Source organism: Leiobunum rupestre, chromosome 9 (assembly GCF_980474605.1).
Source record: "Leiobunum rupestre chromosome 9, qqLeiRupe1.1.hap1, whole genome shotgun sequence".
In the NCBI taxonomy this organism is placed as follows: domain Eukaryota; kingdom Metazoa; phylum Arthropoda; class Arachnida; order Opiliones; family Sclerosomatidae; genus Leiobunum; species Leiobunum rupestre.
This window is the reverse complement of record NC_143392.1, coordinates 6,169,237-6,194,220: the sequence shown is the minus strand read 5'-3', so window position 1 is coordinate 6,194,220 and position 24,984 is coordinate 6,169,237. Positions and strand designations below refer to the sequence as shown.

Genomic DNA, 24,984 nt, shown 5'->3' with positions numbered 1-24,984 from the left:
CATTGTTCAACTTGACGTTGAATCTTGTTGAACGCTTTGTTTAGCCATTGCCAATTTTGGGGAATTATCACCTACCGGTGGTTAAAGCTATCTCATGTGTACAAATTCTTAACAGAAACTCCCACGTATACAAATAATTTATATAAAATATTGCAAACTTTCTTAATTATTTCTTTTCTTTTCGTAATTATTTTGCATTTTTATACAAATAAAACAAAAGAATTATCAATAAATTCATTAGGTTTAACGATAATTAAATTAAGGTTCACCTCATTTTTCGTCATAGAAATTCAAAATTTTATCTACCCCAGCGCCGCCGGGTGAGGCGTTTTAGAACGTATGTCTATGGGCGATTAAATCTAAGAGAGAAAATAGCGCCCGACTATAGACTAAATACAGGGTGTTTATGCAAAATGTTAAGGAGTGGTAGGGGTGAGTTGAGCAGTATTCTTGTTTTTTCCCCCATTTTCCTACGATTCTTTAGAAGAGCTTCAAAGTGTGGCCTACTAGCCCATGTAAGTAGGCTGCAACAAGCACAAAACCAACTGAACATTGCGGGCAACCCGTGGTTGACCTACTTCGTTCCTGCTTTATAAAACGAACAATACGTTTGTAACGAACCAGTCGCAGAGAAGTTCAAGCTAAAATTAAGTAACGTACCCAGAATGTGCCTGCTTCATTTAATCGACCATGGACATTGGTAAAAGTCCGTGCGACGGGGATGCGCCGGTTCGGGTACCGTTCCTGGTAGAGACGTTGAGCAGCCAAAACATTTCCATCCACTAGTCCGTACACGAAATGAATATCCGCCAGTTCTTCCGGAGTGAACTCCATTGTTGCAGTTTGAAAGTGATGAGAAATCATGGTCCATCACGACTTTAAATACTGTTTAAGTTTACTTTTTTAAACTGGTTACTTCGAATTGTTTACAAAGTCCTTTTTTACCTATCACACGAACCCAAACCTTAATGTTCGCATTTCCCTGCTTCTTGGTTTTGCGCTTGTTGCAGCCTACTTCCAGGGACTAGTAGGCCACACTTTGAAGCTCTCTGGCGCTCTTTTGACTCATCGTAGGGAAATGGGGGAAAAACAGGCATACTTCTCAACTCACCCCCTACAACTCCTTCATATTTTTGAATAACCTTTTTAAACACCCTGTATATCGTTGCTAGTACTATTGTGAGACAAGCTCTCAGTAAATATTTTAAAGGGCGCAAAGGTAGAGTTGACACACTTTTGGGTCTTAAGTCGCTTTTGATACCTGAAATTTTGTCCGAATTTTTGAAATGATTCTGTGGCGTTTTAACTAGGTAATTTGGTACGTACTTCTTTACTGGCTTGGTTTGTTTTATTCTCTAGCCACTCGGCGTTGTAGAATTTGCACGGTCTGCCGTAAGGGGGTTGCATATACTCGATTGAACTCTGGAAAAATAATTAGTTATTTATAGCAAAAGTCTTGAAACTCAACATTTTTCTCACATCCCCTGTAGCTGTTTACACGGATTTTAACGAGTCAAGGTAGCGCGTGATTAAGGAATTTCCAATTTTCTAGTGCTACGATTCTATTAATAAAGTTCTGTTTTGTGACGTAAGATAAACGTTTAATAATTTTATTTTCGGTTCAATATAGGTTACTATAAAATGAAATCAATGAAAATAAAAACATCATATATTGCTCTTTCGTCACAAGACAACTATACTAGTATATTCTTCGCATGGGCGCTAGAAAACCTATATTCATATATGGCAACTGTAGCGCGCGCTCGCGGACTTTTAAAAGCAAGAGACTGTGACGTAAGAGCCACATTTAAACAATAGGTGATTTCTTTTCGTCTGTTCTCGGACTTAAAGTGTACTCTTTTTACCCCAAATGTTTTATTCGCCTGTTCCGGGGATGGTAATTACTCCGCCCCAGCGGCCCCACAAACTATTAGCTTGTTCCGGAGTATTAGGGCTACTCTTTTTACTCCTTCTGAAAAGAAAGTGTAAAGAGAGTAAATCGCATTTTGTCGTCTGCTAGCCAGAATTTATATGCTAAAACGACCGCAGGCAGCTATTTTGGAAAAACGTTTAAAAACTTTAATCACGCGCTGTTTGCGCTACAGCAGGCAACCCATTCTTTGAAGTTTATATGATAACCTATGATCAAAATCATCAAATATATCTGTATGGTTTGAACATCCCTAGCGGAATATAATTTTTAGAAAAGGTTTTTGCATTGAAGCCAATATAAAAACGATTCAACGCCTACAGGTTATAGTACAGTTTATAGGGGGTAAATCATTGCTTACAAAATTTCGACGAATGGGTTGCCAGCTGTAGCACGAGAGATCAAAGCTGGCCGTTCCACCACAGAATCGGAGTAAAATGACGTCATAGCATTACTCTTCTTACCATAGATATAGGAAACGTATATAAAGGTCTAGATAAAATATTTCAAAGGGAGTGAATACGGAGGTGACAGCTAGCAGAAATGCGTAATTTCTGCAGGATATCCTTATAAGGCGCTATCTATCGGTAAGAAAGCTCGTGCTATATCGTCGCGAGAGCCATTGTCTCCTGCTTAAAAATTATACTAAAAGTCACCAACAGATGGTGTCTAAAGACTACGGCCTGCGGAAAGGTCAAGCACTTAGTACTAAAATGCTAAGAGAGCTCGCGCTCATGGTCACGTCCCTTCCTCGGTGTCTGCTAGGTGTCAATTCCGTATTTTGTTAGGCTTAGACGCCCCGAAATTTATCTAGACTTTTATATACATTTCTTATATCTATGCTTCTTACCCTACTTTGAAATCCCGGAACAAGCGAAAAGAGACCACATAATAAGGCCACGTTTCTTTATAGAAAGAACAATTTAATTTTTAGGAACATATATTCGCGTTGAAAAGGGCTGACAAACTTACTTGCTCCGTGCCAATCTCGTAATGGTATCCCAGTAAGCCTTTGACTTCGGCGGCGAATGGGGGGAATATGGAGGGATTATGGACGATGAACTCGACTCTCGGCGATTCCTCCTTGAAGATGAACTCCGGCGGATTGAGGTTAATGAAAATTTGATACACTGCCGCGAAAGACAATCCTCTTTAAGTTAATAGGCGTCATTAAAAGATCTACGACTAATTAATGTCACGAATAAAGGACACTTCAGAGCCCGCCAACTAATTACTGTATTTATTGAAGGAGTGGAAAGATTGTCCTTGGCTCCGGAACCATTTGACGTTGATGGCTTGGCAAGTCAGCCTGTGGACGAAAATCCAGCGGCTATTGTTCCTGCGTAAAGACAGATCAATTAAAAGGCGTTCTCCGCTACTGGCCCGATGGCGTTTAACTATTCATTCGCGGAGGACCCGATCTAAGAAGCCACTTACGGCCGGAGATCGATTAATTCAGGGATTAGCGCTACAATTACATCAACACCAGGGCTTTTTAGGCTGTTATTTACCCTTACGTTTTTTGGCCATTGAGTGAGAGAAATTTTTGAAATTTTTTCATGGGCCTTATACGTCACTGTTTCTTACTTTAACAAGGCTACGAGTGCGTGAGGGAGTCGCGAGGAATTTCGGATTTTCCAGCTTACCCGCAAATCGCTCGTGCTAAGACTGTACTAATAAAGCTTTGTCTTGTCTTGGAGGTGTGAAGTGGGGGAATGTATTACGAGTAGAGGTCGGGGATGGTTAGCTTTTATTCAATAGATAAAGCTCTCAAAATTATTCGTAAAAAGTTTCGATCAAGTAATTTATATTTATGTATTATCCGATTACTTTATTGTTAAATTTGTAAAATTAATCGGAACAAGTTGGCAAGCCAAAATATACCTCTCCTCGGAAGAATTGTCCCTAGTGGTATTAATTTCTCGAGATAACCCTTAAAGATATATCTCCGCAATTTAGAGTTATTTGTTAAAAATATTGACCCATTTCTATCCCGCCCGGTATAAAATTTTTATTATAATTAAAATAATTGAGACGAAACGACCAATTTTAATTTATTCAGAATATCATAAGTTAAGTAGTTACAACAGTAAGTTAGACGTACTATAACAATGCACAATTGAATTAAACCCTTTTACAGAACAAGTTTATCAGTTAAATATAATACGAAGCAAATTTTAATGAAAGAAATATCTACAGAGGCTTTTTGGAATTACTCGCTTACGAAATACTTGCCGCATCTTTAACGCTCATTTTATTTCAACACTCGCCCTTGATGAAGATACCGTAGATATCTGGTAGTGGACGACTCGTTCACTTCCTGTTGACGTTGTGACGCATACCACATGAAAAAGACCAATGCCGTCCAATTTCCAATATCATATAATGACTCGCACACCCAAGAAATCATTGACTGCGTTAGAAATCGTAGATATCCAAATATCCACACCAAATGTATTTACAAGAAGCAAAAACCTTACCATCAACAAAGCACAGAGAGCCACTTGACAAACCGCCAGCTCTTAGAGCAATTAACGTTAAATTATCTCCTTTGAATTAACAGAACTATATATAGGTCGTTAAGAAAGTGGACCACCCACAGGGTCTACCCTTTAACCCTCTAATCTCGGCTGACTGCGCTAAAACAAGATTTAACCTTTAAAAAATACCAGATTAGGCCTTCATAAATTCATTAATAAAAAAAGACTTTATTACCTATTATGCTTACGATGCCTGTCTTAATTTCAGTGAATCTAAGCAGCTATCGGTGGTTCTGTGGTAGAGCGCTCGACTGCCAAGCCGAATGGTCTGGGTTCGAAACCTGGGTGGCGCATTTGTTTTTAATCAATAGAGAAACGCTAAATTAGAATTTCTTCGATGCAATAATTTCAATTTCAATTCTATTTCAATTAAACCAAAATTTCGTACTCTATTAAATACGCTTCCGATAAAGCTGAAGGTCTAATTTTCAATAAGGCGTAACAAGTGTCGGTGGTTCTGTGGTAGAACGTCCGCCTGTCAATCAGGAGGTCTCGGGTTCAAATCCCGCCCGATGCGATCGCAAATTGATACTAAGACGAATACCGTGTACAACTGGTGGAAACCCTGCCATTGGACGTTGAGAGGTAGCATTACACTCAGCACTCGGTCCGTCCCAAAGTCATTAAGAAGAAGTTGGAGAGAAAACGCCCATATAAACACAACAGACTCAACATGCACAACCATCAGAACACAAACACAACAAATTCAACACTCACAACCTACGCATAAACATTACAAAAACGTAATACACCAAACCGTCACGACGGTGAGCGAAAAAACACCATCCAAACCAAACCGCAAATGCATCCGTTAACGCTCACCGTCACCCGGTGGTTTTGCCAACCCTTTGAGAAACTGCGTACGCAGTGATTACACTTTGCACCGAAAATGCGAACGCGTTCGCAGTCCTGACAGACAGACAGACCCACCCACAGACCCACCCACAGACCCACCCACAGACCCACCCACAGACCCACCCACAGACCCACCCACAGACCGACCCACAGACCGACCCACAGACAGACACGGTCGTTGTATAACCCCTCCTAGGGGACTTTGTCCCCTCGGAGAGGTAAAAACGACGTTTGTTTCGATAAAAAGCTCAAATTTTACGAACAATACATGTTTTTTAATCATTTTCCGAAATATTAACCGGTAAATGTCTTTGTTTACATTTTTTTCCCGAAAAAAATCTATTTAATCATGGATAATAATTAACCGTGCCCGACCTCAGATTAATCTTGGAGTAGAGAAGTTGACTGGAGGGGAAAAGAGGGTGGGAAGTCTGTCAGGCTCAACGTTACCCAGAATCCTTTGCTCCGCAGTAGGGGCGCCTTAAGCGTCGCCCTCAATTGGGTTTTTATTGAAACAAAATTTTTAGCGTTCTTTCGCCGTGAAGTAGTTAATTAGGATGGATGAACTTTTTATTTGATTTCCGTTTGTATTAGTTTTTTTTGTATAATGGATTTAGTTTAAAACATTTTGGATATCAACATGATCACACATATAGTAAATTTAAAAAAAATTCAAAAAATTAAGGTAAATCATGTTATATTATCTAATGTTGTATTTAAAAACCAATGCCTAACAAGTTATTTATCTCTTTAATAAATTAAAATTATTAATAGAAGGTGACAATGTTGAGATAAAATCTGTACCAAAAACGAAATCATCCAACACAACGGTTCCCAACTATTTAAAAGGAAGCCTTGGAAATAACTCTCTTTTTCGTCGCTAGAGTTCGGGTAAAACGTTGGCCCCTACCAAAACGCAGTGCGTGCCGGGAGGGCTTAGGCGGCGTTGATGGGGGAAGACACTTACGCTACAGATTTGGGCATTTCCCCTCCAGTTAACTTCTCTACTCCAAGGTTTAATAATGAACAGGGCCTTACCAACAGTGGATGATTTGGTAGGGAAAGTCTTTCATGTCCGGTGTGAACTGGCAAATTTCGAAGGCTTCCTCCATCGAGTATCCCATCGCTTTGATTTGATTGGTGTTATTAATGCTGTTTATGATGTCATAAATCATCTCTTTTAACATAGTTTCGTTTCTAGACTGGTTAAAAATGCCATTGAGATAATTAAATTTCACTAACGAGGAGTGTACCCGAGGAGTTAATCACCGATTTTGATGAAACTAGGGGGATTGTAGACCTTTTGTTAACATGAAAATTGACCAAGGGAAAAGTTACGCTGGGCCTCCGTTTTGCCATTTCAACCAAAAACGATTTTGGCCCCTCAAAACGAAAAATCCAAATTTAAAAAAGCATGGCATTTTCTCAGTTTCAGTGAAGATTTTCAAAAATTCGGAAAAAATTAAGTTTACTCAAATTCACCAATTGGGAAAATTTTATCAAGATTGGGTAAATTTTAGCAATATTTGGTTAAAATTCAGAAAATTTCCACATTTTCCATAAATTGGGAAAATTTAAATTAGATTGGATAAAGTTACATAAAATTGTTGGAAATCGACCAAAATTGGGCAAAACTAACCAAATTGGGTAAAACTTAAAAAATGGTAAAAACTAACATAAATGGGTAAAACTAACCAAATTGGATAAAACTTGAAAAATAATGGGAAAAACTAACAAAATTGGGTAAAACCTAAAAAAATTGTAAAAACTAACAAAATTGGGTAAAACTTAAAAAAGAATGGTAAAAACTAACAAAATTGGTTAAAACCTAAAAAAAATGGTAAAAACTAACAAAATTGGGTAAAACCTAAAAAAATGGTAAAAACTAACATAAATGGGTAAAACTAACCAAATTGGGTAAAACCTAAAAAAATGGGAAATACTAACAAAATTGGTTAAATCCTAAAAAAAATGGTAAAAACTAACATAAATGGGTAAAACCAAGGACAGTAGATACAGGGACGAGAAAGCAGGAAAAAAAATTTAGATTTTAAACGTCTTCATATTCACGGGGAGTTAGGTGTAAACAAACCGCGGCCATTGTTAAGACGTGGTTCACCATGGACAGTATTATTGTAGATAGGTTTTACCATTTTGATGTTAAATTAAAAATAAAACTACGAGCGTAAATAAAAAAATGCCTATTTGTTTTGAACACTTAAGCCTCGTCAAGAACCGCTAAAATTAGGTGACCGCCATTTTTTGTTTACAACTAACTCTCCTTGCGTTTAGGTCGTTTTAGGTGATATATTCCAACAGAGGCCGCCAATACACTTTCTCGTCCCTGTATTTACTGTCCTTGGTAAAACTAACCAAATTGGGTAAAACCAAAAAAAATGGGAAATACTAACAAAATTGGTTAAATCCTAAAAAAAAATGGTAAAAACTAACATAAATGGGTAAAACTAACCAAATTGGGTAAAACCTAAAAAAATGGGAAATACTAACAAAATTGGTTAAATCCTAAAAAAAATGGTAAAAACTAACATAAATGGGTAAAACTAACCAAATTGGGTAAAACCTAAAAAAAATGGTAAAAACTAACAAAAATAGGTAAAACCTTAAAAACATTGGGTAAAACTAACAAAATTTGGTAAAAACAAGTATTATCGAATATATTTCGGTGAAAGACGGCAAAAATTTAGGAAAATATCTAACTTGGGTAAAAGATTAAAAATATTAAATGAAACTACAAAAAATCGGTAAATCTACTAAATTAAGGAAAAAATCGCAATGGTTCATTTTAAACAAGTTAAATTGGTTCAAGAATTGATTATAGTCGTAAGAAGTAGGCTTAATTTTAGGACTAATGCAACTAATATAACCTACACCATCTTGTTTTTTAGCAGTAAAATATTTATTTTTCATATTTTTTAAATGTTTTATGGGTGGAGCTAATTTTTTTGTATTAACATAAATTTCTTAGCGAGTTCCGAACCATATCTAATTTTTTTGTATTGGGGGTTTTGACGTTTGTAATGGGTGTCTGTGGAAAAGGTCTTATCAGAAGTCGATGATGAAAATTAAAAAATAATTACAGCGTCAGGAAAAACAGCGAAATTCAGGGAATTTGAAAATAGACACTATCTCAAAATTCATAGGTCACTACCCTCATTAACGTTGTGCACCTTATTTTAATTAAATCCGATTTAATCATGATTATTTTGATTAATTTATGATTTAATCGACTAAATATGATTTAATCGTTATTAAAATGATTAGAAAGTTTAAATCATAATTAGGTTGATAATGATCAGAATGATTAAATTATGATTATATTGATTAGAAAATGATTAGAATATGAACATAATTATAAGATAATGATTAGAATAAATATAATGCTTAGATAATGATTAGAATAAATATAATGATTAGATAATGATTAGAATAAATATAATGATTAGATAATGATTAGAATAAATATACTGATGAGAATATTATTAGATCGATTAAACCGTGATGAGGTTGAATAAGTATTTAATCATGATCAGACTAGACTCATATGTTTAAAATGATAAGATTAGGATCAGAATGATTAAATTACGTTTAAATAGATTAAATCGTGATTAGATTGATATAATCATGGTATAAGAAAAATAATTAAACCCTATAAGTTAGACTCCATCGCAACAATGGCTGTAGTTAAGGCATTTTTTTCACGATAAACTATAGACGTTTCTATTGCCACCTATTGAGAGCTTTTAGACATTGAAAAGTACTATAAATTTTTTATTTACTAAATATCTTAAATAATTCGTTAGACGTATTCGATTAATTAGTGTGGGAATTATTTTTTCTAAACTAACGATTAAATCGTATTTAGTCGATTAAATCCAAAATTAATCAAAATAATCATGATTAAATCGTATTTAATTAAATGAGGATGCACAAAGTTAATGAGGGCAGTGACCTATGAATTTTTAGAAGGGTCTTTTTTCAAATTCCCGGACTTTCGCTGTTTTCCTTGACGCCAGGCAATCCTGTAATTAGTTTTTAATTTTCATCATCGACTACTGATAGGGCCTTTTCCCCAAAGACCCATTACAAACGTCAAAACCCCCAATACAAAGGTTATAAAATTTAGAAATGGTTCGGAACTCGCTAAAAAATGTATGTTAATACAAAAAATTAGTTCCACCCATAAAAACATTTAAAAAATATGAAAATTAAACATTTTATTGCTAAAAAACCCTTTGAAACTGAGAAAATGACATGCTTTTTTAAATTGGGATTTTTTTCTTTTTGAGGGGCCAAACACGTTTTTGGTTTCCATGGCAAAACGGAGGCCCAGCCTAACTTTTCCCTTGGTGAATTTTCATGTTAACATAAGGTCTCCATACCCTCCTAGATTCATCAAAATCAGTGATTAACACCTCGGGTACACTCCTCGTACGACAGAGCCCCGTGTTAAGGATTTTGTGGGAAATTTGGGTCTGGCCTTATTTATACTAGCGTTAACGGTAACAGTAATTTGTTATATATTTTTAATTCTGGTTATCACCGATTTTATTGATTGTAAAACCGGGTACAAGAAGAAAATTTGCGAATGAAAATATTTATACAGTTCATAATCAACTAAAACTCTTTTGTAAAATTTGGAAGGACCCCTTTTGGAATGAAACATACGCCTTGATACGGCTTTCCTAGGACTTCATTAATTCCAGTGAAAAGCGAAGCAAAATTAACGAGAAAAGTAAGTAGCTCTAATTGAAAACAGGAAAATGCAGTTCAAGGCTACAGCTACATGTAGCGGTCATTCCTAGGCTAATTAGGTTATTTTTGATTTTATTTAATCTAAAAAAACTTTGATTGGTACTTAATTCCAAGGGTTTCTGGTTTTGGAAATAAGGTAGCCATGTTTACGCGGGTTATGAGGTCCCGCTTATTGGCCAGAAATCTCACTTAAAATTAAAATTTCTTAATAAAACCGAAAACGTAGTTCAGAAATGATCAGTACGAACTTAAAATATAATTTTCATTCAAGTCGGTCTTAATTTAAAAATTATGTATATAGTTAAAGTCGAAAATCGCGAAAAACTACTTCAATGGAAAAATGATGGACTTCGTCGGCTTAGATTTAAAAAATCTATACTGGGATACCGAGGCCGGTAAATGTAGCGTTGAACTAGAAATCGTTGAAATGTATAACCCTAACTGATAAAGAGTTATGTACGACACGGCGGCATCGGCTACACTGTACGTGAAACCAATACACTTGGATTGTGTGTAAAAACTATTGGCGACCATGCAAATTTGTAGCTACAAAATTTCTCACGTATTCCTCGGCGAAATGATCACAGTCTCTCCCCAATTGGATCGATTTCCACTTGCAAATCTGGGACTTCTTAAAACTTTAACGAAACCGAGCTGTAGGAAAATTGTTCCGCCTAAGCCTATCAATTAAAATGGTGACTTACATATTCTTGTAGCAAACAGTAACGGCGGGCACAAACGGAGTTTCCAAGATACTGACTTTAACGGCCACAACAGTCTCAAACTTGAGATAAAGCCGAACGATATCCGATATTTGTACGATGCAAATGAAGGTACTTAGAATCAGGACTATCCATCGAAGCACATTTCGTTGGGTACACAATTTACCCGTTTTAAAGTGTCTAAACATAATCTTCCAAAACCGTAACCGTTTCAATATTTGAGCAACTAGAACGCCGGGTATAATAATTAGAGATTTAATTACATTTTCCCAATTGCGAATCTTTGATCAGATATGACGAGAAACCATCCGCTTGGGAACTAACTAACTTTGAAAGCTCCGCCGGCGTTGCTCGCGTCTTAAATGAAAAATTCATCTAGCCAGAGTTCGCGTGCCGGGCCTAATCACGCGTGTTTTTTGTTCATGGTCTGCACTATTTATTGTTCTGGTCGCGTGCGGCTTTGTTAAAAATATTCTTATTTCTAATAACTGAAGTGGATATATTTACGAGCGGTTAAAATTATCAACTGTATTGTCATTTATAATGTAGACCATATCGTGGGACTATTATCTATGCATGTTGAATTTCAATTTCGTGTTATTTTGGTAAAGCGCATTTACTAAGATAATATTCAGTTTCCATTTCCATTCAGTGACTGAAGATTTCATTAAAGTTATTATATTTGTTCAATTTTGAAAACTTTAGTTATTGCTTCAATTAGATTTCAATTATCCTTCCATTTCTAAATATTAATTATAAATGGAAAAATTATATTATTATTGGATAATTATCGTTATTGCAGCTTCAAATGTTTTCCGACAAACCTCTCTAATTTCATTTTGAATTCTATATTTTCGTAGCATGAACTAAAATTATAAATAACTATACAGGGTGTTTCAGAAGTCAGTACAATAAATTTGACGTGTTATAGGGCTTGAGTAAAGTTGTTGGACTGTCTTTGTCGCAATCCTCTGCGACGAATAGGAAAAGCGCTAGAGAGCGTTTAAGTTTGGCCTAAAAACGCCTAAATGTAAGCTTTCAGCGAACATAATAACCCAGATAGAAAACCAGTTTTAAAGGGGAGTAGGAAAATTTACTACTACCCCTTTAAAACCGGTTTTCTATCTGGGTTCTTATGTTCGTTGAAAGCTTACATTTAGGCGTTTTTAGGCCAAACTTTAACGCTCTCTAGCGCTTTTCCTATTCGTCGCAGAGGATCGCGACAAAGACAGTCAAACATCTTTACTCAACCCCTATAACTAGGGCTTCTAACGCTGATCTGGTGTCTGATGCTTTCACAGATGAACTGGATTATTTTTAATCCGATACCTTTAGCGGATAACAGATTTTTTACTCTAACGGCAGTACGCGGATACGCTTTTGCGCTTGTCTGACAAGCCTATATGACTTTCACGGGTTGATCTGTTTTTTAAATTGTATCTTTAACCCGCGATAACGGCGGATATACCTTTTTAGTATATCTTTATATTGACTTCTTGGAACTAAGCCATTTTTTTTGTTGCTATACAAAAATTTAAAAGGATAAAAAACATTCAACTAGATGTCGGGAAGTAGACATCATATAGACAGATATCTACGCGCTTATCAGATAAAATAACTGCTTTCTATATCTGTGGCCTCGTCGGTTACCGAAACGAGATAACAAAACTAGATTGCCGCAGGTCAGATAAAAAAAGGAACAGGTAGCCAGTGAATTCAGGTTTTTAATCGGCGATATATCTTATATGATAAATAGTAATCAGATTGCCTTATTCAGATCATCGTTAGAAGCCCTACCTATAACACCTCAAATTTATTGTACTGACTTCCGAAACACCCTGTATAATGTATAATATACAGGATGTCTGCTTTTGATCGACCCAGGCATTTTTCTCAAACACTATACCTTCTAGAAATGTGAGATCGTTGTTATTTGTGAATTTCACGGTTTTAGAATTTGTAGTTTTTGAACGCTAGGTGGTAAACGAAACGTTTCAATGAGTAAGTTGTAGAGCATACTCGAAAACCTTTAATGGAGTTGGTATGGTCAAAATCGTACATTTTGTCACTGAAATAATAGGTCATGAAAAATAACAAGTTGGTACTACCCAAATGTTTTTACGTCTCATGTTATTCTAATGATTGTCTCTGAAAAATGAACAGGTTTTGAGCCAAATCATTGTTTAACCTTTACAAATTAAGTGTTAGAACAAGTGCAATTTTAAAAGGAATTATAGTCGAACCACGCACACGTTTTCTAAGGACAAAAAGTTGGTGTTTTTAATTAAACAAGAAAAAGTAGGTTTTAGGATCTACAAAATGTCTAATTTATGCCAACTGAATTTCCGAAAGCTTTTTTTGCACTTCTGATTCGTTTAAAATGTCGGTCCGTTTGAAAAACATTATCTCTACGTAATCCGGTAAAAAGTATGAACCTATATACTCGTGAACAGCGGTTCAGGATGGTTGAGTTATACTACGGTAATGGTCATCGAAACGCACGTTTAACAAGTCGGTTGTTCAAATGTTATATCCTGACAGTCAACCAAATTACCACACTATTCTCCGAGCTGTTGCTGACTTCGAAGGAAACGGCAATGTGAATCGCAGATTCCGCAGACCTGGACGTCATAAGACTGATATGGAAGACACAGTCATCGCCTACTTTGTCGCCTACCCTCGAGCAAGTATAAGAATGGCATGCTCCGATTTGGACTTGTCAAAATATTATGTCTGGAGTGTCCTTAACCACCATAAATTTCACCCATTTCGTGCCACGCTCCACCAAGCACTTCACGATGGTGATCAGCGCCTGAGGTTGGATTTCGGTAACTGGTTCAGTACCATGGCGGATGCCAACGAAGATTTCCTCCATTTGGTCCTGGCGTCCGACGAGTGTTCCTTTGGAAGGGACGGCCCATTTAACCGCCAGAATAACCATATGTGGAGCGATGTAAATCCGCACTGGGGATTTCCACATCACAATCAAGTAACGTCTGGGCAGGTCTACTAGGAGATCGCGTCATTTTTTCTTCCGAATCGGCTTAATGGGGTGATCTACAGAAGCATTGGAAGATGTCCCTTTAGTCGACCTGCTACGCCTTTGGTTCTTGCATGACGGTTCACCTCCTCACCAGCAACGCTATGTGTTGCAATACCTCAACACCGAGTTCCCTGAGCGTTGGATTGGGAAGAATGGTACAGTGCGATGGCCTCCTAGGTCCCCAGATTTGACACCGCTGGACTTTTGCCTGTGGGGATTCGTCAAGGAGGAAGTATACAAGACGCCAGTCACTAGCGAAGACGACTTGCGTCAGAGAATCATTGCAGCGTTCCAACTCGTTACTCCAGATATGGTCCGTGGTTCGTTCCAGAATATGCTTCATCGCGTACGGATTTGTATAGCAGCGGACGGTGGCATTATTGAACCGAATGTGTAAAAACCATTCTGTAATTCCTTATTATAATAATTGCACTTGTTCTAACACTTAATTTGTAAAAGTAAAACAATGATTTGGCTCAAAACATGTTCATTTTTCACAGACAATCATTACAATAACATGAGGCGTAAAAACATTTGGGTAGTACCAACTTGTTATTTTTCATGACCTATTATTTCAGTGACAAAATGTACGATTTTGACCATACCAACTCCATTAAAGGTTTTCGAGTATGCTCTAAAACTTACTCCTTGAAACTTTTCGTCTACCACCTAGCGTTCAAAAACTACAAATTCTAAAACCCTGAAAAATTTTACGATTTTTCTTAATAACAACGATCTCCACCGAGAGAGTACATTTCTAGATTTCCCATTTCTAGTAGGTATAGTGTTTGAGAAAAATGCCTGGGCCGATCAAATGAAGACATCCTGTATAATATAGATCTAAGTTAGTCTTTACTTTTCGAGATATACTTCTTGAGATTTATATACCTCGAGATGTAAATCTTGTTTGGTCTTTATTTTTTCTTACAAGTTAGTTAGTCTTTATATTTTCGAGATTTACATCCCAGCTTGTCTTTATTTTTTCGAGATGTAAATCTTTATTAGTCTCTATTTTTTTCGAGATATAAATTTTGATTAGTCTTTATATTTTCGAGATTTAAATCTTGATTAGTCTTTATTTTTTCAAGATGTAAATCTTGATTAGTGTTTATTTTTCGAGATGTAAATCTTGATTAGTGTTTATTTTTTCGAGATATAAATCTTGATTAGTGTTTATTTTTTCGAGATGTAAATCTTGATTAGTGTTTATTTTTTCGAGATGTAAATCTTGATTAGTGTTTATTTTTTCAAGATTTACATCCTAGTTTGTCTTTTTTTCGAGATTTAAATCTTGATTAGTCTCTATTTTTTCGGGATGTAAATCTTGATTAGTGTTTATTTTTTCGAGATTTACATCCTAGTTTGTCTTTTTTTAGAGATGTAAATCATGATTAGTCTCTATTTTTTCGAGATGTAAATCTTGATTAGTGTTTATTTTTTCGAGATTTACATCCTAGTTTGTCTTTTTTTCGAGATGTTAATCTTGATTAGTCTTTTTTTTCGAGATGTAAATCTTGATTAGTCTTTATATTTTAGAGATGTAAATCTTGATTAGTCTTCATTTTTTTGAGAGGTAAATCTTGATTAGTCTTTATTTTTCGAGATGTAAATCTTGATTAGTCTTTTTTTCCAGATGTAAATCTTGATTAGTCTTTATTTTTGTGATGTAAATCTTGATTAGTCTTTATTTTTTCAAGACATACATTTTAGTTAGACTTGAATTTTCCGAGGCATATATTTCGATTAATATGGGTTTTACATTTAATTTTAATTAGTATGGATTTTTTTATTTTAATTTTGATTACATGGATTTTGCGATGTACATTTTGATTAATATTGATTTTTTCGACATCTTAGTTGGTCTGGATTAGTATTGATTTTTTCGACATCTTAGTTGGTCTGGATTAGTATTGATTTTTTCGACATCTTAGTTGGTCTTGATTAGTATTGATTTTTTCGACATCTTAGTTGGTCTTGATTAGTATTGATTTTTTCGACATCTTAGTTGGTCTTGATTAGTATTGATTTTTTCGACATCTTAGTTGGTCTTGATTAGTATTGATTTTTTCGACATCTTAGTTGGTCTTGATTAGTATTGATTTTTTCGACATCTTAGTTGGTCTTGAATTTTGAAGATGTACATCTTTTGAGTTTACGAGATAAGTGTTATACACTTTGAAAAATATTTATCTACTCTCCGAAGTTTTTTGGTCTCACGTGGTTTTGTTCCACGGACCTTTTGAATAGTGAATGTAAAATAAAATTAAGCACGTGAGATTGGTAACCATCTATGTTAGTATAGTTAAGACTCTTTTATTTTTAAGATAGTGCCACGTGGACTTAACTATACGTTCGCTTGAAGGAGCGTTACTGTTCATGAAGCTTATTTTTTGTTTTTGTTTTTTAAACGTGCAAAGCATGTGTTCAACTTAAATTTCACTTTAGACTGGAACAGAATCTAGATTTCGCTCTTATTTATTTGAGATAAAAATCGCCGAGTCCAATTCAACCAGTGCAATCGGAATTGATATACCACAGAAATCCGTATCGGAAAGTGCCGTTGATGAGTTGAATAAGACCATTCTGATCGGGTTGGCGGAAGACTTACGACCATTATACAGTGTTCAAGCAAAAGGATTTCGACGTATTGCGAAGGCTTTTACGAATTTTGGGGCTCACCACGGAACCATAGACATAAAAGTCGTTTTGCAACATCGTAAGACTTTAAAGGAGAAACATCTTTGTGATGTGGTTAAGGGTATTAAGAGTCAACTCGTGGAATCGTTAGAGGGGCTGCTATCTTACCCGAGATTTGCGTTTACAACGGACATGTGGACTGAAAAATATAAACAACGCCATTTTTTATCATTAAATATTCACTTTATTGGTAACGATTTTTCGGTTAATAACAATCTTCTAGCAGTGGAAGAGTTTCCTGATGAGAAAAAAACAATGGTAAATATTAGAGCGCAATGTACGAAGATTTTGCAAAGTTATTTTCCGTCGGATGACGTGTCTGAAGTAATGAGTCAATCCGTAGCAGTCACCGACGGAGGTTCAAATATGATCAGTGTTTTCCCACGACGTTTACCCTGTCAATGCCACAAACTTAATTTGGTCCTGGAACATTCATTTAAGGATAAGTTACTCGCTGAAAAGTTTCCAACTATTAAAAGTACTATCGACAGTCTAAAGTCACTAGTTACCCATTTTAAAAAATCGGGTTTAAATTCCAAGCTTCTTTATACCTTGAAACAAGACGTCACTACCCGCTGGAACAGCGAGTTAATTACGCTCGAGTCTTATCAGAAAAATTCGCAACCGGTAAAGGAAACTCTATTGAAAATGAACCAACTACAAAGAGTTACCGATATCAATGATAATCTGGTTGATGAATTAATTAAACTTCTAAGTCCCTTTCGAACCTGTTCGGAGAAAAGTCCGACAATTAATATTGTAGCGATTTGGTACGAGGTGTTACGAGAATAATTGGTTCCCAAAGACACAGATTCAACCTTGATGACAAATTTTAAGAGAGAAGATCAGGTTTGGTTCGAAAAGTACCGCGAATTAGATGGCATCTACTACGCTGCGTGTATGTTGCACCCAAGGTCATCTTTAAAAAATATATTTCGACGTTATGATGTTTACAGTTAAAATCCAATGTCTTAGGTCCTCATAATACATTTGTTGGTAAGAAAATTATTTCTTTGTTAGATATAAAAAACTACAATTTACCAGCGACGACAGACGGGAGCAAGCCAAAAAGTATCTAAGTCATTTAATGGAAACAACTACTAAAGACGTTGGTGAGGTAATGCTTTCGAAAGAAGACGTGGAGGATGGTCCACCCCAAAAATTGTCACGATCTGTACTTTAAAAATTCGAAGATTCCGAAGAAGAAGTTGACGAGCTTACTTTGTACATTGGACATTCATTACCACGATCCGGTTTGGGAATAACAATGATTTACCGTGTATATGCGGTAAATCTAAAATTTCATTTTTTTTGTATATGGTACAGACTTTGATCTCCTGGAATTTTGGAAGAAATCGATACAATTCCCGAAACTAAGAAAGGTGGCTTCGTGGGTTTTAGCCATTCCAGCTTCTGAGGCCACTGATGAGAGAACGTTTTCGTGTACTGGAAACATTTTGAACCCTAGACGAACCGAGCTCAACGGCTCGACATTGTCCGATTTAACATTTGTACATAAAAACATCGCTAATTACCCAAAGGTTTAAAAATAAATTCATTTCATAAAATTGTTTACATTTCTTATTTCGTTAGTTTCCAATAGACAACGATCATAAGTAACATTCTCCAAACGCTATTGCGTTTTGATAATCTGTATCGCCAACGACTATATATTGATATGTGGCTAACTCTGCGCTGGTTGAATCGGTACCTATTTTAGATTTTGAGACAGACATCTTTAGTCTTGTATATAATTCCACAAAGAGAAAAACAGTGGCGACTTTCTGGTTCCGAATCCTCCAATTATCTCCGACGGACTTTCACTTATTGATAAAGTTCTTTGTCATACTTATGACTATTTTGTTACTTATGCAACGACCTATTATTAAATAGCTTTTGTTCATAGTCACCAATTTGTAGAAATTACTTAAATTGCGTGGGGGTGTAGAACTACTCTATACAATAACATTGAAAAAATTACTCGTGGGTACCCAAGGGTAACCCGCTGCTGGATGTTGTTTTAGCGGGTATACCCAGTCGGGTTTGGGTTGGGTATTTTTATTGACGGGTCGGGTGGGTATTTTTAACGGGTTTTTTGATATTGCGGGTGGGTAATGGTACCTTTTTGGTATGCGAGTTCCCACCTCTAATTCGGACCCAAATAAAGGCAGTGAGATTATACAATTTTTCCCTGATTGCTATTTTCCTCAATTTTATTTCTGTGGGGGCTCGAGCCCCAGAGCCCCCACGGGATCGCCGTCCCTCCTGGCAAGATTTCCACAAAAATAATCAACACGTTCGCGAACGTCGCTAGGCCTATAATATCTTTTGCTCGTTCTAGCATTGTTTATTCCGCGAATTGATCGTTTTGAAATTACCTACATGCCTTGGCAAATAACACCGCATTTAATCGCTTTTTGTTTGGCAAACAAAGCCACATTTAATCTATTTTTTCCAAAACGTGGTATGGTATTTTCAAATGCCAAAGGAATTTTAAAAGTCGTCAATATCAGAAAGGGCGATAGTTTCCATAGCAATTAAGGTCCTGGAACGTGACTAGCTTTCCGAGAGAGAACTATATTATCCCGAAAAAACTAAGGCCCGATTTCACCCATTGCAACTCGTCAACACTCATAGTAGCGCGACAAGTGATAAATCATTGGAAAGGCCAAACGACAAACAATTATTAAGACTATAATTCTTGGATCGTTATGCTGATAATGTAAAGTAGTCAAAAACAAACTTTCATCTTCTTCTTTTGGCAGAACGCTCTATTTACCCGATTTGCATGAAAATTAGTGTCTATCTTCATCTTGGTTTCTCAGTGTCGCGTTCCAAAGGGTAAGCCTAAGTACCTAACCATCGTTGAGGTAATGTAGAAACTCATTAGCCCCACCACGATAAATTATCAAAAGGTTTTGCGCTTGTTGTAGCCTACTTCCAGGGCCTAGTAGGCCACACTTTGAAGCTCTCTGGCGCTCTTTTAACTCATCGTAGGAAAATGGGGGAAAAACAGGCATACTTCTCAACTCACCCCCTACAATTCCTTCATATTTTTGCATAACCTTTGAAACACCCTGTACAATAGCAAAGAAAATAGTTCTATTAAATCACTGAAAGAGGCACAAATCGGCCTATATTAATTGAACAAAGCTTATACTAAACGTCATTACAATTCAAACCCTCGCGTCGTCATAAAATTTCTATACCATTTTAGTGAAAACAAAATATGGATAGTTAATACTGAAACAGACCTTTAGTGGAGAATTTTGTATAGTACAAAGCTACATATACTTATGTATGAGTATATATGCGTATAACATAGAGTAATAGCGTCCGTTGCTAGCAAATGGTTTGCAGCTCACGGTACCATTATTTATTGTAAACGGGCACGGCCTCTGAACGTGCTACATGTATTGGAACCAAACTTCCCGATCAAATAAGAAAAGCAATGTATACGTTATATTTTTTTAAAATAATTTGTAGCATATTTTCTTGTTGTGGGTGTAATAAACAATAAAGGTCCCGTTACTTCGCTTGATTACATTATAAACATTGTGTAAAACATTTTTCGTTGCCATGGCAAAACGGTTGCCCATTGAATAAATTCCCTTTAGGATTTTTCAAGTTACATGAAGGTCTACCAATCCCCGGAGTTTGAACAAAATCGGTGGGTTACACTTCGGGATGTCTCCTTGTCAGTTTTTAGGTCATTTAATAGAATAATAAATTCATCCAAGTTTTTTCTTATACTACAGATATTTAAATGTATTAGTCTAAAAACATGTTGTTATTAGATTTATTAACTCATTCTTCAATTGAAATATTAGTAGCACTATTTTTTAGATTTTAGTTCATTAGTTTGTAAAATAATTAAACAAGGAAGGAAAAATAGATTTAAAAAAGAAAAACGGTATTTTTTTAAGTTGGCTATGAATTTGGATTTGATAGATTCTACCCTACCTACAATAAATCTAGGCTTTGAAAAATTAACTAATCACATTGGATGTCTATGTACGTTAATAACATCGTTGTTACGCATTATGACTGATAATTTCGTGGCAATTGAACTGATTATGTCATCGAGGTTTTCATTAGGGCTTTCTTTAATTCCAACAATTTCTATTAAATTGCTAATAAAACTACAAAAACATATGAAATCTGACCAAAAACCTGAAGGTTAAAATTCGTAGGGTCGTCCGCGGTAAAACCAAAATGTTTCTTAAATTAATGTTTCAAACCCATGAACGTCGTGAAATAAAATTGTGGGGTAGGTCTTAATTTTTCCGCCAGTATACGTTGTAAAATCCGAAATATGGACAAGTTTTATACGCGTCTGTCCATAAACGTTGTCAAAAAAAAAGGTCGCATATCACGCCACTTGATATCAAATATGCTAGACCTTGCGCGGCCTGTTTTATAAAGAGTAAGTTAAAATACACTCTTTTACGAAGTCGGCCATTTCATTACAGGCCTAATTTAAAATAGTACAGGCAAGGGCGCCTGCACGTGCTCATCTGCTTGAGACGTCACGTGCACTTGACCGCGTGAAGCGGCCTTGTATGCGCTATTTGAAATCAGACCTGTAATAAAATGGCAGCTCTCACAAATAAGGATGTAAAAGAGTGTATAGCACTCTTTATAACCACGTAGTGATTGGGCGGACGACACATTTAACGCGGAGGACCTTGTGAATTTATTTTAATTCAATATTTATTTAATTCGATATTTATTTTAATTCAACATTTATTTAATTCGATATTTATTTTAATTCAATATTTATTTCAATTCAATATTTATTTTAATTCAATATTTATTTTAATTCAATATTTATTTCAATTCAATATTTATTTTAATTCAATATTTATTTCAATTCAATATTTATTTTAATTCAATATTTATTTTAATTCAATATTTATTTCAATTCAATATTTATTTTAATTCAATATGCATTAGTTACTCTTGATTTTTTTGTCCATATCACTGTATTTTATTTTGCTCTGTAGATCCCCAATAATTTTGGGGTATTAATCCTCGAAATGTTTTGTATTTGGCTGGGCAAATCTATTGACTGGGGAGCTCTGTTATAGTATGTGTTACTAAAAATATCCAGCAGCGTTATCTCGGGGAAAAACCGTTTTCTATTGATATTGCATCGACACACTCGCAGCGCCGTATTTGGATGGAAATAGAGCGTACAAACCTTTCACGCGTGTTGAGATGATATTGGAAATCTATAGACTTTTCGGTAGCTCTTTTTTTCTTTCACCCGACGTGTTTCATCCGCTGAGCGTCGCTGTTCCATTTGCTGGTAAAGTCAACGCGCAGGATGAGAGGTGCTCGCTGATTCCAATTGATTTCGGAAGAGTCGCTTTAACGGATATTGTTCATGGTGTTGTAGATAACTGCCTTCTGCTCATTCTCGTTTGTAAATTGCCCTTTTTAAAGGGAGTAGAAAGTGTTTTGAAAATTGGCGTTAGCATTGAAGGATGCAGTAATTACTTACAAGGAGAGTACCCGAGGTGTTTATTGCCGATTTTGTTCAAAGTCGGGTGTAATGTAGACTTATATGAGATATTAAATTAACCAAAAGGAGACGTTGCACTACTCACTCGATTTGCCATTGCAACCAAAAATGTTTACTACTTAAAACAAAAATAAGATTTTTTCCTTATTTTACCCAAAAAGTGTTACAATTTTACCCCAAAAATGTTCCAATTTACCCAGACCTGATGAAATTTACCTAAATGTGGTCCAAATGACCTATTTCGTGATTTTTTTTAAATATTTGCGTACAGGCCCTGTTAAACCGAGAAAAAAATGCTTTTTTAAATGATATTTGTTTTATTTTAAGTGGTCAAAAATATTTTGGTTGCCATGGAAAATCGAATGGGTCTCATATAGGTCTACATTACGCCCGAATTTGAACAAAATCGGCAATAAACACCTCGGGTACTCTCTTTGTCAGTCCAATCTGCACTTCGGTATATTAATAATAATCATCTAGGCTAATAACCAGTAAGCTAAAGATTTTTAATGCCTTTAAATAGGGTGGCCGGGTTACAAAGGGTAGGAGGGTGGTGGCAAGCCCTTCATGCCGACAGCTCCCTACACTCACCTCTAAAAGTTTTTTAACCAGAGGGGAGAGAACTCAACATCATAGGGGATACTGGGGTGATTTGTGTTTTTAGGGAGTTGTTGAGCACCAGGGCGATTTGGAACAACGGCAAAAAAACGTATTATTCTCCCTGAGTAGATATAAACACATTCTTGGTCTTACTTTAGAACAAGATGTCAAGACACCAAAACACATATGTAATCCCCTATAAATTGACGTATCGTTGACCCTTCTAGGCCTAAATGTTGGGGCATACGCTAAATTTAAATATGACGGTCAAGAGTACTCCGCCTGTGGGGTGGGGTCCAGCGATTTATATTAACTGACCCCCCTTTAGGGTCCCCGAGCGCCCAAAGTAATAATGGGCTATCAAGTAGATGTTCTGCTCGAAACATTGACGTATCATTGACCCTTCTAGGCCTAAATGTTTGAGAGTTATGTAGAATTCAGGGTATATATGCAGTTACCAAAAGCGCAGTTTCCCAAAAACGCAATTCCCAATTGCGCAATGTCCTAAGAACTCAATCTCGAAAGCACTGTTCCCAATGGCACAATTTCCCAAAAGCACAATGCAGTTACCAAAAAGTGCAATTTCTAATTGCTCAGTTTCCCAAAAACGAAGACATTATTTACCCTGTGAAAACAGTGATGCCAGATCGTGGAAATGAAATAATATAACGATAAAATGGGGCATAAGAGAGCCAACATAATCATGATCTAAGTATTAGCGTGGTTCTCAAATGCGCAGATACTCTTAAGCACAATTTACCGTAGTCCCCGTTTTCATAAGCGTGGTAAGGCTTACGGGTAGCGTTGAATATCTGCTGCCGACGGAAGTAAAGGCGTACGTTCAGTCACGCTCATCAAAAACTTCGATGAGTAATCGATGCCAACATTTGGTTGCTGTACGATTTTTCGCGTTTCGGATTTGACGTCACGATGGGCATCCTTCGTCGGTGTTTACAGTTTAGCTGACGGAGGAGTTAAAATTATACAACTGTAGTTTTAATCAGCAATTCTAATGGTTTGGTGAAAGGCCTACCATTTAATTGGAAGGCCTCAGCTACTGTAATGGCCGTTTTCGCTTTTTAGTTCCACATCGATAAATATATTTCGAAGAGGGACTATTGCTATGGACGGAATGTCGTTAAGTGTTGTTTGTTTGTCGTGGAAAGCGACGACACGGTAGATGGAGCTGCGAAAAATAATTTATATAACAATTTAAATTTCGCTCGTTTAAAAATTAATTTCTCGTCATTAAAAAAAGATACAATTTTACGACTGATATTTTTGAGTATATTTAAACATGATCTTTCAAATAGACCCAAGTTTTACCCAACCTGGACTTTTCCTTTAACTAATCTTGAATTAAATGAAATCTTAAATAAATTTAATTATTCTTTAATATATTAGTTTGGTCAGATTTTCTATGTATTTTCTTCCCCCGTTGAAATACATCATGTTATTTAAATCAACAATTTTTTTAAAAATAACTTGATTTAAATCTTGATTTTAATCACTTGATTTAAATCTTGATTTTAATCACTTGATTTAAATCTTGATTTTAATCACTTGATTTAAATCTTGATTTTAATCACTTGATTTAAATCTTGATTTTAATCACTTGATTTAAATCTTGATTTTAATCACTTGATTTTAATCACTTGATTTAAATCTTGATTTTAATCACTTGATTTAAATCTTGATTTTAATCACTTGATTTAAATCTTGATTTTAATCACTTGATTTAAATCTTGATTTTAATCACTTGATTTAAATCTTGATTTTAATAACTTGATTCTAATCACTTGATTCTAATCACTTGATTCTAATCACTTGATTTAAATCACTTGATTTAAATCTTGATTTTAATAACTTGATTTAAATCTTGATTCTAATCACTTGATTTAAATCTGGATTCTAATCACTTGATTTAAATCTTGATTCTAATCACTTGATTTAAATCTTGATTCTAATCACTTGATTTAAATCTTGATTCTAATCACTTGATTTAAATTTTGATTCTAATCACTTGATTTAAATCTTGATTCTAATCACTTGATTTAAATCTTGATTCTAATCACTTGATTTAAATTTTGATTCTAATCACTTGATTTAAATCTTGATTCTAATCACTTGATTTAAATCTTGATTCTAATCACTTGATTTAAATTTTGATTCTAATCACTTGATTTAAATCTTGATTCTAATCACTTGATTTAAATCTTGATTCTAATCACTTGATTTAAATCTTGATTCTAATCACTTGATTTAAATCTTGATTCTAATCACTTGATTTAAATTTT

The 24,984-nt window shown here is 35.5% G+C and overlaps 1 protein-coding gene across 1 annotated transcript; it reads right to left on the bottom strand.

Moving 5' to 3' along the window:
• Window positions 1–1,296: 1,296 nt before the first annotated feature.
• Window positions 1,297–6,426, bottom strand: LOC149926366 (uncharacterized). Its single transcript, XM_090157570.1, has 4 exons — window positions 6,364–6,426; window positions 3,166–3,269; window positions 2,903–3,060; window positions 1,297–1,422 (listed from the first exon to the last, which is right to left on the bottom strand). Exons 1-4 carry the CDS (start codon window positions 6,396–6,398, stop codon window positions 1,303–1,305), a joined length of 417 nt encoding a protein of 138 aa, XP_090013696.1. The 5' UTR covers window positions 6,399–6,426; the 3' UTR covers window positions 1,297–1,302.
• Between the last annotated feature and the right edge of the window lie 18,558 nt (window positions 6,427–24,984).